Here is a 17,387-nt window from a genome sequence, read left to right on the forward strand (position 1 = left end):
TGGCACTGCGGTTTCGGTGTGTGTGTCCATCCCTTCCATCAGGTTCTGTCTGGGCAATGTGGACAAATGTGTGGGTCATGCTGTCCAGTGTAACTGGGATTCTCTCTTATATCTGACTTTGAGTCTCCTTGAACATCTCCTGTGTCTCAGTGAAGCAGCGTCCAACTGAATGTTCCTCCTGAAAACTGAGTTAAAAGCGCTTGGTTTCTACATGATTTGAGCACACAAATAAAGTAACGCCTCTGACTCTTTCATTGCCTTAACAACTTTGCTCTCTTCCTGAACTTCCCTCTGGGCCCAGTTGGTATTTGTGCCCAGCACTGCTCACAAATAACTTCAAACTATAAATAGAGACTGCAGAAGGAGCTAGGTACACTTGATAAACCCTGACAGCTCGTGAAGAGAGAGAAGAATGTCGTTGGATATTGATTCCAAAAGGTTGGTGTTTATATTAGGTTGAATATTTTATTACCATTTTCCAAGTAAACATTCCCCAAAGAGAATAAATAGTGTCTTTCTCATGCCTGCAAAGTCTCGTGTGTCTACAGCTCACAAGGCAGACATCCACAGGAATGGCTTTCCATACGTGGTGAAAGCACTTCTAATGCGCTTGCCTTGAGTTTTCCGTGGGAGCCGTGTTTTAATTCTTTAAGTCACATGCTGCTTTTACTAATGCCTCTTCCTAGATTCCTGGCATTTGACTTCACCTGAGATCCAGGCTCTGTGCTAGCTGCTGTCTGTCCTGGTGGGTTGACGTCCGTCGCCCAGCATTGTGCCTCTGCTCTATTTGCTGGGACGTGGACTCAAAGCCAGAGTCAGAGCCCACATTCTGCACCTTCCCACTGCACTGTTTCTGACCCTTTGTTCTTCTGTGTCTGCTCTGCTTCTTTACTAGTCATCTTCCTGCTGGGAGTCTTTGTGTCCTTTCTGTTCCTGTGCTGAAGGGACAACTGTCTTTAGGTTCAGAAGATTCTATCCTTACCAACACTTGCATAACCTTCTTTTGCCACACTGAGATGAGATGATCTAGATTGTCCGTCAGGTATCTAATTGTAGGTGACTAGTAGATCCTCGACTATCTGTTCGGTAGTCTAATTGTAGATTACTGACAGAGGGCTGGAGAGATGGATTAGCAGTTAAGAGCACTGGGTGCTCTTCCTGAGGTCCCGGGTTCAGTTCCCAGCACCCACATGGCCTCTCATAGCTGTCTGTAGTTCTAGTACTAGGGGACGTGAAACCCTCACACAGACATGTAGGCAGGCAAAACAACAATGCATACAAAACAAAAATAAATAAATCATTTAAAAATATTACTAATAGATACCAGATAAAGTGGACAAAGATGGTCCCAGAACATGTAACACTAAACGGAACTTGAAACTACATGGGTGTCAGAGCAGCAAGAGATAGCAAAAGAACTCATTAATTTGTTGAGTGGCGAGCCACCCATAGGAATGACTTGCCATGCTTTATAAAAGGAGTTCATCTGTTTTGCTTTGAGTTATCTATAGGATACTTTATGTAACTGAGGATGTCCTGTAACTCAATCCTCCTGCTATGATATTGGATTGTTGGCCAGAGTAATAATGCAACAAGTAAGTAGATGGGTTATAACTAAGAAAGGAAGAAGTGTAGGAGATTTGATTTTTTTTTTAAGTTTATTTTATTTCATGGGTAGGCTCTTTTGCCTGTACCTGTCTGTATGTATGACATTGGTGCCTGCCTGGTGCCCTTGGATCCTCTGGGTCTGGAGTTACAGACAGTTGTTTGAGGAGTCCCTGTAGGCTCACAAAAAAGCAAAACAAAACAAACAAAAAACAAAAAACACACGGAGACTTGTTATTAATTACAAAAGCTAGGCCCTAGCTTGGGCTCGTTACTAACTAGTTCTTATGATTTAAATTAACCCATTTCTATATAATCTACATGTGACTTTTACCTTTCATTCTGTGTGTCAGACTCCCTCTATGTGTCTTTGGCGTCTCCTCTGCCAGCTTCCATTATCTTCTCATAAGCTTCTCTCTAAGGAGGAGTCCCACCTATACCTTCTGCCTGGCTATTGGCTGTTCATCTCTTTATTAAACCAATCACAGTTTTTTTTTTTTGGTTTTTCGAGACAGGGTTTCTTTGTGGCTTTGGAGGCTGTCCTGGAACTAGCTCTTGTAGACCAGGCTGACCTCGAACTCACAGAGATCCGCCTGCCTCTGCCTCCCGAGTGCTGGGATTAAAGGCATGCGCCATCAACGCCTGGCTCCCACTTTTTTTTTTTTTTTTTTAACAGTATCTGTTTAGAGGTTTTCTTGGTCTGGGCTGCTTTACTGTGTGCCCGCAGCTTTCTTACCTGGTTCGCTGTGGTTCAGTGCTCGGCTTCACAGCACGGCCTCTTAAAAGATCTGGGCCTTCATACACGGGGCCTACCCCAGAGACCACTTTCCCAGGCCCTGTTTGGATATTCGACCCCCCCATGCTTAACGCCATATGTAGTCAGACTCTCCTTTCACATAGTACACAAATATCCTACAACATAAGAGCCTAAGGGTCTGCCTTAGTCTTGGCCATGCAGATACTATAGAGGTCATTTGGTCTGTTAGCCACCCCTGGTCCTGGTTGTCGGAACCTGGAGGAGCCTTTGGTTGTGTCATTTTGATTCTAGCCATCCCTAGTCCTGTTTTTTTAGAGCTTGTTGCGGCCAGGCCCAGCAGATGATACAGATCACCAGGCTGTGAATCACGTCCAGTCTCAGCTTTCTGGAGGGAAGAATGGGTATTTTCATCTTTCCCCCTGGAAAGACAATCCTGTGTGCTTAGCATTCCTGGTTTCTCTAAGATCTTTGTGTTGTGCTCCCAACAGTTGTTAACTGACATAAGGGTGCTAGGCATTGAACTCAGGTCCTCTTTAATAACAGCTCCTTAATCACTGAGCCATTGCTCCAGCCTGATTCTGTACCTTTTGAACGCTATATTCATTTATTGTTTTATGTGTATGTATATGTGCCTGAGTGTTTGTGTGTGTACCACAAACATGTAGATGTTCTTGGATATCCTGGACTTACAGATGATTTTAAGCAGCCGTTGTCGGTGCTGGGAACCAAATCTGGGTCATCTGCAGGAACAGCCAATGCCTTTAGCCATGGAGCCTTCTTTTTATCTTAGAAAACTATGAAGTCTATTGTACATGTAAAGCCTGTCTGAATGTCAGAGGATGTAGCTTACCACTAGCTCACCATAGAGGTCTGGAGGTCTGCACTTTCCGCGAGGTGGCAGGGTTCAGGAAAATGAATCATTTTTCTATGTAACAGTAATGATCACATTAAGAGCGAAACCGAGCATGGTGGCGCACACTTGTAATCCCAGCACCTCAGAAGGCAAAGGCAGGTGGGTCTCTTGAATTGAGTTCAGTCTGGTTTACAGAGAGAGTTCCAGGACAGCCAGGTTGTCTCAAACAACCAAATAAGTAAAAAGGAAGGAAGGAAGGAAGGAAGGAAAGAAAGAAACCTGGAAAACAATCCCTTATGACTCTTACACAGTTAAGAAGCAAAGTGCCTTCCAAGAAAACCAGCCTCTACGAAAGGAACGACCTTTACACCTGAACCTTTAAAACTCAAAGACAGAAAGGAAAGAAAGTACCCCAAGAGTTGAGGGTCAGCCGAGTTCATGCTTTACAGATCACTGCAGTAAGCATAGGGATCCAGGCTCTCATATGCAGAGTCTAGACTTACAAGTAAGGAATTGTGGGGGTGGAGTGCTTCACCTCAAGAGCATCCTACTCTGGCAAAGGACCAGTGGAAGGAGAAAAGGAGAGAGCTGACTTCTGAAGATCTCTTCTGACTTCCCTAGTGGTGCTGTGTTTCATGTACACACACACACACACACACACCCCTGCATGTACTCACATGCACTCACACATTTAATGAATAAATTGTAATTTTAAGATAAAGGAGCACAGGTGTAATTGAGTGAGGGAAGGAAAACTCCTATGGGAAGAACTGTTCTAAGGGACGAGGCAGTGAGGGAAGAGACCTTGTGATTCAGACACCACCAGGAAAGCGTTCTCAGTGTTTCTTGTAACGTGGTAACTTCAAATTGATGCTTTATTTTGCTTGCATTCTTACCTGTTTGCCCAGTTATCCCAGTGAAGATGATGAGCAGAGAAGGGAATATTAACAGCTGGTTGATGTGCGCACTGAGGTTTGTTAGAGGGTGCAGCGTGGGAAGAGCATCCAAGAGGAAGTTTCCATCTCCCTCTTGGCCCCTCCCCAGCCTGGGCACTAACCGCTGCTCTCTGCACTTGCCTCCACGTTGCTCTAAGAACTCCCCATGCTCCTGAGGAATAGTGCTCAGTGGTGACCGCATGCACGCACACATGCTCGCAGCTTAGTAAATGGGAAAATGATTTTCCATTCAAGAAGGAAGTGAATGAGCCCTTTAAGAAGCAGGTGGTGCATGCCTTTAATCCCAGAGGCAGGCGGATCTCTTGAGTTCGAGGCCAGCCTTCAAAACAATACAGAGAAACCCTGTTTCGAAAAATGAAAAAAAAATAATTAGAAGCAGGTGTTTGTGCATTTGAAGTGTAATTCAGTCTGTCTGGATATGGAGCATGTATTATTTTCTTCAAAAATATTTTCATTGTTTTTAGAGCATTCTGCTACATTCCTGTCATGTGTGATGATTACCTGATTAATTCAGTTGTCAGAAAATGACCTACAGCTTCTTAAATGGTGCTGGAAGTTTTTAAGTTGTCCTTGTAACTAAATATGGGATGTTTCCAGGTTTTAGAATGCCAGAGTTCTGAAAGAATTATAAACCACCACCTTTTAGTAATAAAAGTGAGTTATTTAGTGTGGTGGAGGGGGAATCTACTGTGTTGTTGGTGCTGGGTTTCAACTCCAGGATGCCATCTATCCTCTCTCTTCAGCCTTCCAAACAGTCAGGACTAAAGGTCCAGACCACTGAACCTCGCCTAAATATTTTTGTGTTTAGTGATGTCATGAATCCAGGTATATAATTACACTACTTTCTCTTTTGGTGCTATATTCATTCTCTGAATGCATTGAGAATCTTTACACTCATCTTGACCACTGACTCTCCGTGTTGATGAGAGTAACCCTGAGGTCATGGTTGTCTCGGGCACATCAAGCACCATACTGATAGACACAGGGTCTTCTGCATATTTCTGTGCTGGGGTAAGGTTCATCTCACTTCTTTCTTCTGATGTAAACCAGCTAATTGGCTGTCTGATTCATGAAACATCTTTGGAAATCCCTTGATACATTCTTAGCTGCTTTTATGTTGTCCAAGACTGCTAGGAACCTCTGCCATCTGAATGCTGGGATTACAGGTGTATGCTAATGTCCCTGTCCCCTGTCGCTCTTCACATTCCAGCGGGACACTTGTAGAAATGTTTGAAGCAACAGTGAATGTCAGTTGGAGTGTGTTGCTGGCAATGTGTAGTGACGCAGCTGCAGTTGCATGCACCAGCACCGTGCATGCTGCGTTTCCTCAGGCACAGGATCACGTGCTAGTCTGGGATTGCATCATACTGACTGCTTGCAGCTGGTAAGGAGCTGTTGGTAGCAAATGTACCTTTTTTTTAATTTCAGAAAATGTTTGAAATGTGGACTTATGGGGAAAATAGTTTAAAATTTTCAATTTAAACCCTGAGTGTGTGTTTTCACTGACATCTGTGAGAGCTGCTGCAAAGCTCGTCTTTGGATTGTGCAGTGAACATAACTGGGGGTCACAGATAAACTGAGGTTGCTGTGGGTAGACAGGGGTCCCTCGGTTATTCCCAGGACTCCTTCACTCCGCACAAAGGGACAGGTCTTCATCTGTTGCTGCTAGAGTTTCTCCTGTGTTTTGTCTCATGTTGCGCGTTTCCGTTGTCTAGCTGGTCAGGACCTACCAGACATGCCATGGGTGACTAAGGCGCACCAAAAACTCACTGCTGCCTTGCTCATAAACTCCCACTCCTTCAGGTCCCCAGGCTGCCTTTGTCCTGGGTCTAGTGAGGCGCCCCGCCCTGCAGCCCAGAGGCCTGCCCTTTCCTTTCATCTGGACTGCCCCTTGGCCTCATTCCTCCCTTCTTTTAAAGTTTTTATCAAACTGGGTTCTACGTTATAATATTCGGGTTTGTTGGACTCTCAGCTGAAAGCCTTTGCTTTATAAACGTCTTCCTGTGCCCCAAGTTATTTCCACACCCTGCTTTCATCTCACGCCTGCTCTGAGGAGTTCCTCTCCATGCCAGTACACCTCAGGGTGTATAGCATATTGTTGCTATCTCAGTTTTGGGCCTTTTAGGTCCTCCGCTTTGTCTGTGTGAGGATGAAGGAGAGCTAGCTGTGTCTATCAGAGTCCTGGTATGCTTCCTCCCTTATCATCTTCCTTAAGTGATATGTGACATTTTTGCTAACTCTGTTTATTTTAAATGCCTTTGCTTCTTCCTCTGTCTTAATCTCTTTGTAATCTTTGTATAGAACAGATGAGTGTGGCAGTTAAACACCCAGTTTGGTTTGAGTCTGTTCAAGGTTAACCTCGGCTTTACTCCATATCCTTGAACCTAACCAGTGTGATGTTTGGCCTTTGTTTGGTAATAGTCATTATAAATGACTGTGTCACACTGCCCCCTGCTGGTGATGTGGAGGTTCAGAACAGTGCAGGTAACAAACTCAGAATGACAGCATCTTACTCCTTGTGAACGACCTTTGTTTATTTTGTTTCTTCCTTATTCATTTGAAATTTTAATAGCAGAAACATTCATGTCTCCTTCTGCCTTGGCATTTTGTGTAAGTTCCGGCCTGTTGTCAGTGCTGAGCAAAGTCTGTTCAGGTCTGTGTAGACATTCTGAGGGTGAGAGATAGTATCTGAGAATGTCCACTGTCTGGCCGCTCATGTCTGCCCAAGGGATGCTGCTAGATTTGACTTTGGAGCCTGTAGCTGTTTCTAGCTGCTCAGTAGTCAGCAACAATTCCAACTCCTTCAGATTTAAGTTGCCACCCCCAGAAAGGCCCAGCCCCATTGACAGGCTAGAATAGGTTTACAAGCGACCACTGGTTGGGCTGGGAGCAGATAAAACATGAGTTAACTCCAGTCTGGCTGCATGGGTGTTTGTGCTTCGCCGTGGATGCAGGGCTCCTAACAGGCTTTCTGCTGCAGAGTGACAAGTTTCTCCATGAAGATGGTCGAGAAGAGGTAAGCATTGTCAATGTTTTTTCTCTTGTCCAAAGTTTGGGAGCCTCTGGCGGAGCAAGTAACTGGGATTCATACAGTGATCATTTCACCATTGAACCCTGCAAGGAGACAGACATGCTGAACTACCTCATCGAGTGCTTTGACCGAGTTGGAATAGAAGAAAAAAAAGCACCAAAGGTAATGGGAGGTGGACTGACTGGAAAGAAAGAAAGCCTGTTGTGTCGTGTGTGCTTGCCAAGGAGAAGTTGTCTGTGCATTAGTCAGGAGTGATGGAGCGGCTGTTGGGACCAGGCAGTGTGCTGGCAGCTTAGGACCTGTCCGTGACCACAGAGCTCACGTCACGAGTCTGAGAGCCTTGGCCCCAGAGTCCTTTCCTTTGTCTGTCCTTTAGACGGGTGTTGCCTGTGTCACACATGCTCCTGGTAATTGCTCATAATTGTCAGTTTTCCATTGCTAGGACAAAATACTCAGGAACCTTCAAGGAAGAAAAGTGTGTTTTGCTCGCACACATAATCAGCTGAGTGTTGTTTTGGGGATGTGGTGAACATCATCATGGTGGACAGCCACATTGCTCTTGTCATGGTGGCCAGGAAGCAAACCAAAACAGAGGAAGAGTCCCAGATGAGCTATCCTACTCAGTCACACTCTGACCAACTTCCTTTTGGGAGACCTCACTCGCCAGCCTAACAGTCAGCACATTGCTGAAGCTGGAGCCACAGCCCTGGGCCCCTCACCCCTACAAGGCCCATCAGCTTGCTGCCAAGCCTGTGGCATGGGCGCCTTCAAGGAGCATGTTTATATTGAATCAATAATGCCAGTTGCCTGATATAATCATTATGAAAACATCCAAATCCATGCTGTGGATTGCAGAACGTGTAATTAGACCATGGGCTTGGATTTTCACCATTGCTTAGTGAATCCGATCAGCCATGCATGAGTAAGTGGTGACCCTCTGAGCTATCATTGTCAGAATTATAAAATAACAAGCTGCAGGACTATACTAAACCTAAGAAGTGTTACCCCCCCCCCCATGGAGTCTCAACTATGTAGCTCTGTATGAACTCACAGAGACCTGCTTGCCTCTGGCAACTGGGATCAATGGCATGCATCACTATGCCCAGCACCATCTCATTCCTTATCTTCTCATTCATGGTTCTCGGTCTAATTCTAGTCCCACTAAAGAAATCAGTTGCCCCATGGTAGATTCAAAGTTGTGGTGGCCTCTTCAGGTATGTCCCTAATCTTAGCAAAATCAAAGAAATGCTAGGTAGGTGTGGTACACCCTCATCAGTTCTGCACTCTGGTCGTCTGGGACAGGAGGATTGCTGTGAGTTTGAAACCAACCTAGGTTATGGTATAAAAGACCCTGCCTCAAAGCATGGTGTAACACCCCCCAAAAAGGAAGCAGGATGGGTGTGCCGTACTCGCTGCTCTGTGTCCCTCACACACCTCAGGACAGGTGGCACGGGTCGGGGACACAGGACAGTGACACGCTTGCTGTGGTTTGTCCATTGTGAGCCTAGGGAGAGGGACGCAGGGCATCTTCTAGCCATCACTCTCCTCTAACCCTCTCCAGTTGTGTTGTCCTGACTGTTAGCTCTCTTCTCCAGATGTGCAGCCAGCCAGCCGTCAGCCAGCTTCTGAGCAACATCCGTTCGCAGTGCATCTCACACACCGCACTAGTGCTGCAAGGCTCCCTCACGCAGCCCAGGTATGCCGGACACTCACGTTTCTGCTGTTGGTAGAGTACTGTCTCAGGATGTCATCTTCTAATTGTTCTACATTGTGTCAGTTTAACTCTGACCTGTACAGGGAATGCGTTTTGATTCAGTTATCAAGCCTCAGGCTGGAGAGATGGTTCAGAAGTTAAGAGCACTGGTTGCTCTTGCTGGTTTGATTCCCAGCATCTAAAAGTGGATCATGGTATCCTGTAACCCCAGTTCCAGGAGATCTGATGCCCTCTTCTGGCCTCTTAGGACACTATATGCATGTGGAGTGGTACATAGATACTCATGCAGGAAAAGACGGACACATAAGATAAAAGTAGATTGCATCTAATGACCTGTACCTGATACTGTGAAGTAGTGTTTTCTCCATCTCCTAAATAGTACAGAGCATATTTTTAAAAAGAATTTATATTTGAAGAGCTCTGTGTACTTTTTGAAATATATTAAAACAAAGCATAATATTAATAATTTAATTTAAAACCTAATGTTTGAAGTTAGTTGATGCTTGTGACAAAACGATCATGTTCCATGTGTCTCTACATTGGTTTCTGTTATGGGTATTGGAGAATAGTGGGAGGAAGCCAGGTGAGGGGCACATACCTGTAATGCTAGCAAGAGCAGAGCACTGCTAATGCTGAGTCGGTCTGACCTGTGCAGTAAGTTCTAGGCCAGCCCGGGATTCATGGTGAGACACCCTCATGAAAACAAGATGAAACAAAATACAGTAGTTGGAAAATGATTTGGAAATTGGCAAAAATGCTGTGATTTGCCTGTTTTTAGAAAATTCTATAGAACTTTCACAGTTAATAAAAGATTGCATATTTTTTAAAATTTTATGTGTATGGGTGTTTTATCTGCTTGTATATGTGTGTATCACATGCATGTCCAGTGGCCATAGAGGCCAGAAGAAGGCATTGAATCCCTCTGGAACTGGAGTTAGAGACAGTTGTTAGTCACTGGGAATTGATCCCAGATCCTTTGAAAGAGCAGTCAGTGCTCTGAAGTCACTGATATCACAGCTCTCCAGCCCTATGTTTTATATTTCTTATGCAAAAATATGGAAAGATTGCATTTTTTCCCTCTGGCTATCCCCCCCGTACTGTAACTGATGTTTTTAAAATCTTTTCAAAATGAGGGAAAATTAGGCTGTGTGGTGCCATGTGCCTGTGATCCCAGGATTTGGGAGGTGGAGGTTTAGGATCCCTTACTAGTTTGAACCTTCCTGAGCTCCACAGCAAGAGGCATGGTGGTGACTCATGCCTTTAATCCCAGCACTTGGGAGGCAGAGGCAGGTAGATCTCTGCGAGTCCCAGGCCAGTCAGGGCTACACAGAGAAACCAACCAAACTAAACCAAATTAAAAAAAAAAGTATTAAAAAAGAAAAACTGTGAAACAGTTTATTGCTAATCTTTTTTTTTTCCAGTGTGGATGAGGCATTAACAAATAAACTAGGCAATAAATAATTCTTTTCATTATTCAAAGGGGTTTTAAATCCGCATGTGCATATGTGGCGTTTGCTTTCTTGTGTGTAGCTGTACCATATGCCTGGGGTGCGCTTGGAGGTCAGAAGAAGGTGTTGGGTCTTCTGAATTGTGTGCCGGGAATCAAACAAGTCCTCTACAAGAGCTCTTAATACTGTGCCGTCTCTCTGATCCCCATAATTCATTTTTAAAGAACTATTTATTTTCCATTGCTGAGGATCTAACCTGGGGCTTTCCATACACTAGACCAAAGCTTTGTCACCAAAGTACCTCCCAGCCCTGATGTTTCCTTTTGAAAGCTCTCTGCAAAGAAAAGCTGTTTTTGTGATTTCTCCTGGTGTCTGTCTCATTTAGAACTCCAGATGTCCCCAGTGTTAGAAAAGGTCATGCTTTGCCTAAGGAATGGTTGCGCAGAATACTGGTTAGGTTCTACGTGACTGGGTGGCCTATGTGGCCATGACATCCCTCATGCTTCCATCACAGCCCTTGGTTTTCCTGGCCCCGCAGGTCCTTGCAACAGCCTTCCTTCCTTGTGCCGTATATGCTGTGCAGGAATCTCCCGTACGGCTTCATTCAAGAACTGGTGAGGACCACTCACCAGGATGAGGAGGTGTTCAAGCAGGTACAGTGGCCCAATCAATACTCCAGCTTTTCCGTAAGTGTGTGTCTACACTGATGTCCAGATCTATCATGTCATGGAGTAGGGGAGGGGCTCTTGAAACTCCACCCCTCCCATGCAATAGATGTTGTTGTGGCTTAGAAAGATACTTTCTTTCTTTTTTTTTTTTTTTTTTTTTGTTTTGTTTTGTTTTTGTTTTGTTTTTTGTTTTTTCGAGACAGGGTTTCTCTGTATTGTTTTGGAGGCTGTCCTGGAACTCACTTTGTAGACCAGGCTGGCCTCGAACTCACAGAGATCCGCCTGCCTCTGCCTCCCGAGTGCTGGGATTAAAGGCGTGTGCCACCAACGCCCAGAGTGATACAGCCATTGGTAAAAGTCTCCATGCTCCTATGAACAGCTTTCACTCATGCTTCTGCAAGTAGCCCCTAAGTAAACTCATTGGGTCATAAGAAGAAAGAAAGAATGTGCATGGGCGGGGTGTGAGAAAGGAGGTCAGCAGGGCATGAAAATAGGGTAGGGACTAGTAGGAATGGGAAAGGGAGACGGGAGTGTAATGGGGTGAATACAATAAAATATATTATTGTGTGTGTGCATGAAAACCTCAATGAAATCCATACATAATAATATGTATGCTATAAGGGAAACCAATAAGAACGTCATTGAAGCCAGGCGGTGGTGGCGCACGCCTTTAATCCCAGCACTCGGGAGGCAGAGGCAGGCGGATCTCTGTGAGTTCGAGGCCGGGCTGGACCGACAGCCTCCAAAACAATACAGAGAAACCCTGTCTCGAAAAACCAAAAAAAAAAGAACGTCATTGAAACATAAGTCTAATTAATCCTTACCAATAAAAATGGGGAGTCAGATATTGGGGTAAAAACATCAAAGATTAGAGAAGCAGGCAGTAGCCACAGTGGCTTTCTACCTCTACCCTTCCTCCGTCCAAAGGGACTGAGATCCTCTCTCAACCCCCCGTACTACTGCCTGGGAATATGGGTTACTGTTTTGGCCAATGACTCAGACATATTACTGGCTAGCTCTCTCTTATAAATTAACCCACTAATCTGTGTATTGCCACAAGGCTGTGACTTACTGGAGATGCTCCAGGATGATATTCCTTCCGAATCTCTCTGACTCCACCTTCTTTCTCTCAGTTACTCTGTTTGGATTTCCCACCTACCTATATTTTGCCTGGCCATTGGTCAAAACAGCTTTATTCATCAACCAATAAAAGCCACACATGTTCACAGCATATAAAAGGACATCCCATATCATCTTTCCTTTTCTAACTAATTAAAAAAAGGAGGGTTTTAATTTTGACATAGTAAAATTACATATAACAAAACAGTTATCAAGCAAGAATTTTCCTTTGGCAAAATTAAAGTAAATACTCTATCATCTATCCTATCTCTGTGAGTCTAAAGTTTTATATCTAATTTATCTTCTTATACCAAAGGAAAATTGTAACTATCTTCATTTCCACCAAAGACCCCAGAAGGGTATACATAAGTAAACAGGAAGTACATTGCTAGCAGTTTCCAAAGTTCTGAAAATGACAAAACATCTGGCTGCCTTGACAGTCACCCAGAGTTCACCTGCAACATTGGGCATCCCTCCTGAGCCGATGGCCCCAGAGTATCTGGCAGACTTTTCAGTGAAGCTTGAATATCTCTTCTGCCTTGTTCTGGCAGTTTGTCAGTTGATTTCTTCTGTGTCCTGTAGAATGTGTGGCAGACTCTTTATAGCCAAGAACCCCGAAGGACTGTCCCATCTTGTTTAGCGGTCATGTTCATGTCGGTCCTGCATGTCTAGTTTATACAGCAACAGTCAAGCAGTCCAGGCAAGAGCAGTTTCTTGTCCAACTGGCCAGCTTTTGCCATAAAGAAAGCAGCTCCATATGTAGTTTCTTCATTGCCCATCATCTTCATTGAATTAGATTGGTGTTTCTAGGAGCTGACATGTCTCATTTTCATGGAAAGCCTAAGTTCTTTCAACATTTTGAATGTCATGTTCTATAGGTCTCTAAAGTACCTATCCATCTGAAATATATCTCTGTACATCTAGAAAAATTGACAAACCTGAGTATAAGTTAACTATTATCATAGATGACTATTTATACTATTTCTTTTTCCTTTTGTTTTTTTTTGTTTGTTTTGTTTTCTTTTGTTTTTTTGTTTTTTTGTTTGTTTTGTTTTTTGTTTTGTTTTTGTTTTTTGAGACAGGGTTTTTCCCTGTTTTGGAGGCTGTCCTGGAACTTGCTCTGTGGGTGTGATCAACATTAACCAATACGTTTCCTTTTGAAGGAACCCAGAGTAGTTTTAAAATCAGGCTAAGAGCCACCTGAAAGGGACATGCTATACAGAGGCTACAAAGTTACCTTTGGCGGTTTTATCAAGAAGGTGGCTTGAACTCAGTAGCAGCTAACAGAACAGATAGGTCTGTATGGCTTACAGGAGGCTGGTGCCTTCTTGGGCTAGCTGGCTTGAATGCCATTGTCCTTCCTGTGTTACCGTGAGTTGTTTTGTTTGTTTGTTTTTTGAGACAAGGTTTTCTCTATAGCTCTGGAGCTTGTCCTGGAACTCGTTATATAGACCAGGCTGCCCTGGAACTTACAGAGATCCTCCTGCCTCTGCCTACTGAGTGCTGGGATTAAAGGTGTGCGCTACCAAACCATGAGTTTTATCTGGAGGGAAGTGTTGCATGACAGGGAGCTGCTGGCTTCAGGCCACTGTGGGTCACAGTCTACCTTTCCACCTAACAAGATGACTGACACAATTTGCTAAGTCCTCAACTGGACGTTCCTCTTCCTTTTAATGTCTGGGTGATGCTTCTAGATGAACAAACAGAAACACATGTAAGACTGGAGATGAATACCCGAAATGGTTATTTACACCAGTAGGTACTTACTCGGAAAATAAACGAATTATTTGCATTGTGCAGGTCACAAAAGTAATATGATGCTAGGCCTGGCTGGCTTGTCTCAGTGGAGAAAAGCACTTGCTGTGCAGGCCGGATGACCTGAGTTTGGTTCCTGAGCCCACAAGAGAAGGATAGTACTGAGTCCTGAAAGATAAATTCTCGATGGTGGGAAATGTTTTATGCTTATTCATATTTTCCCTGTCTGTTATCAGCTTAGCTCTTTTTTGCATTAGTGGATAACTCTACTAAAAAGTAGCGTTAGTGTCCGTCAACATCCTTTTCTGGAAAATCAAGCTCCATTCCTTTATGGTGAGCCTGATTGTCCAATGGGTCAACACTCAAAATTCCACATTGGTTTTTACAGAAGAAAGGTATGGTTCTCCTTGGGGAAAGAGCAGGATTCCTGGACCCCCACACCCAGGACCTTGTCTGATGTGCTTGTAGATTTCATTTTCCTTAGACCTAATGCTTGTGCTTTTCTTTTTTTCCTTACAGATCTTTATCCCTATTTTACAAGGCCTGGCTCTTGCTGCCAAAGAGTGCTCCCTCGATAGTGACTACTTCAAGTATCCCCTCATGGTAAAAATCCTTTTCCTTTTTTAAAAGATTTAGTTAAGTAGATATTTTCCTTTTAGATCTGTGTTCAATCTTGTCTTCAAAATTTTTAGTTTTTTGAGATCGTCTCATGTCTTCCAGACTGAAGATAACCCTTAATCTGATCCTACTGCCTCACCTTTCAAGTGCTTGCTTGAGTGCAGCTGTGGATCAGGGGCACAGCGTGCACTTGTGTCCTGAGCTGCTGAGTGCACTGTCCAGCCTTCTGTGCTCTACCCCTCTTCTGACCTACACCAGTACTTGTACTCAGGAGGCATAGACACATGAGCACATTAACAAAAATGAATCTTAAAAATAAATCCTCACACTAGGTGAAGAATGTCTTAATTGTCTATTAAGAGAGACTGGGGGATGACTCAGCAATCCAGGTGCTTGCATGAGAGCAGGAAGACTGAACTCACATAAGTCTGGGTGTGTCTCATGCCCTGCCTTCCATTCTAGCCTTGTAAGGTGGGTCTGGAGGATCCCTGGATCAGGCAGCTATGCAGTGAGAGACATCGTGGTGCATGTCATTAGTTCTAGCACTCAGGAGGCAGAGATAGGTGGATCTCTGTGAGTTGTAGGCCAGCCTGGTGTACAGGGTGAGTTCCAGGACAACCAGGGCTCTGTAGAGACCCTGCCTCAAAAAATGGAAAAAACCAATGAGAGGCTCTTTCTGTTTGGAATTTGAAATTCTGGAAGACAAATGCCTTCAGGTATTCCTTTTTGTTACAAGATTGTGATGGAAAAAAATGCCAAACCACGAAACTCCTTTACTTTATGTATACTTAAAATTTTGTCAACAATAGGTATCTATTGATTTGATTCTTTCGGGTCATGACTGATTGGTATCTGGCAATGCATCCTGTACTTGGTGTCAGATCACAGAGCTAGGAGAACAAGCCCTCTGCCATTGTAGCTAATGCTGCAGTACAGTGGTTCTTGATCTCCCTAACTCTGTGATCCTTTAACACAATGGTTCTTGACCTTCCTAATACTGTGACCCTTTATTTAACACAGTGGTTCTCAGCCTTCCTAATGTTGCAGTCCTTTAACACAGTGGCTCTTAACTTTCCTAATGCAGTGACCCTTAGTACAGTTCCTCATGTTGTTGTGACCTTGTTATTTTGCTACTGTTACGTAAATACCTGTTTTCCAAAGGTCTTAGAGGACTCCTGTGAAAGGGTCATTTCAACCCCCAAGGGAGTCACAACCCACAGGCTGAGAGCTGCTGCCTTAGGTTGTTCATGATTCATGGTAAGAGTGACATCACAACAAAATATCTTGACAGTTATAATGTGATAAGTGCTCAAGGAGGTGACAAAAGATCTGCATTTAGAAGACTCAGAACTGTCATATCATAACAAGGTCAAAGTTCACAGTAACGCTGGAATGAGGATGTGAGAATTAGCCAAGTGTGGGAGCCATCTCATGTAACCCAGCCACTCAGTGAGTTCAGGCCAACCTAGACTAAAAAGCGAACCAGGTGTATCAGTGCACTTGGGATGCCAGCACTGTGACGTCAACGCAGGAGGATCGGGTGCTCAGGGTCACCCACCTCGATTGCATAGTGGGTGAGATTACCCTGGTACAAGAAATCCTGTGTTGGTGGAGGTTTCTTCTCAAATAATGGCTCAGAAAAACTACTAATTGTAAATGCTTCGCCGATAGCTCAGGCTTGCTTCTAGCTAACTCTTACATTTAAATTAGCACATACTATCTATCCGTCGCCATGTGACTTGCTACCATTTCTCGGTATAGCATGTGCATCTTGCTTCTCTTTGCATCTGCTGGTGACTCCCCAGCTCCACCCTTCTTTCTCCCAGCATTCTCAGTTTTTCTCTCCCAACTCAACTTATCCTGTTCAGTTATCAGCCAGTCAACTTGTTTATTAAACCAATCATAACGACATATATTCATAAAGTGTTAAGGAATATTTCACAGTCCTCTCTGAATTAATAAGTTTGAATGCAGGACGGTGGTAGTGCACGCCTTTAATCCCAGGACTTGGGAAACAGAGGCAGTCAAATCTCTGTGAGTTAGAGCCCAGACTGGTCTATAAATCAAGTTCTAGGTCAGCCAAGGCTGTGTACAGAGAAACCCTGTCCCAGGAAAAACAAACAACAACAAAAAACATGTGTATTGTAGTTTAACACCCAAGAGGCCGTGGTAGGAGGATCATGATGAGTTCCAGACAAGCTTGGACTATATAGTAAGATCCTGTCTTTAAAAAAACAAACAAACAAACAAAAAAAAAAAAACAAGAGCAGCTGACTGGGTAAGAGAAGGTGTCAGCAGCCAAGTGGGCAAAATGTGGCCGCATTTGCACCATGAAGAGCAACCTTCTGACCCTTGTGCCCATCTCCACCAGAGGCTCAGCCCTCCCTGTACCTGAAGGAGCTTTCCACCAATTGGAGGAGGAGAGGGGTCCCCTGAAGCACAGGCTCCACCTCTACTGAATAGAGGAAGAGATGAGTAGACAAGTAAGACTACAACCTAATGAGCAGAACAGCAGCACCAGACTAGTGGTTCCACAACAACACAGACGAAGCACACATTAAAAATACCTTTATTCAGGAGGCAGAGGCAGGCGGAGCTCTGTGAGTTTGAGGCCAGCCCGGTCTACAGAGTGAGTGTCAAGGCAGTCTCCAAACCCTGTCTCGAAAAACCAGAAAGAGAAAAATAAAAACAGTAACTTAATGAGGATAATTGAGGCCCTTAAAGAGGAAATGAAAATTTCCCTTAAAGAAATGTACAGAAGAAAGAAAAAAAAAACAAATAAGTGGAGAAAAAGACAAACGAAAAATTGGAAGAGCTCAGCAAAGCCCTTAAAGAAAAAGCAATCAAACAGATGAAGGAAATG

General features: G+C 44.1%; 1 protein-coding gene across 5 annotated transcripts in view; it reads left to right on the forward strand.

The window, feature by feature from the left end:
- Ube4b (ubiquitination factor E4B) overlaps positions 1-17,387 on the forward strand; it is a 101,993-nt gene that overhangs the window by 48,113 nt on the left and 36,493 nt on the right. For 4 of the 5 annotated variants that reach the window (XM_013120007.3, XM_013120006.3, XM_013120008.3 and 1 more), the window contains 4 exons: positions 7,223-7,364; positions 8,798-8,898; positions 10,903-11,017; positions 14,426-14,509. In XM_013120007.3, coding sequence (XP_012975461.1) covers positions 7,223-7,364; positions 8,798-8,898; positions 10,903-11,017; positions 14,426-14,509 — 442 coding nt within the window. Of the gene's footprint in view, positions 1-5,381; positions 5,556-7,222; positions 7,365-8,797; positions 8,899-10,902; positions 11,018-14,425; positions 14,510-17,387 lie in introns of all 5 variants that reach the window. The other variant, XM_021232539.2, reaches the window with a different exon arrangement.

Source organism: Mesocricetus auratus, unplaced genomic scaffold (genome assembly GCF_017639785.1).
Source record: "Mesocricetus auratus isolate SY011 unplaced genomic scaffold, BCM_Maur_2.0 Super-Scaffold_100042, whole genome shotgun sequence".
NCBI classification, from domain to species: domain Eukaryota; kingdom Metazoa; phylum Chordata; class Mammalia; order Rodentia; family Cricetidae; genus Mesocricetus; species Mesocricetus auratus.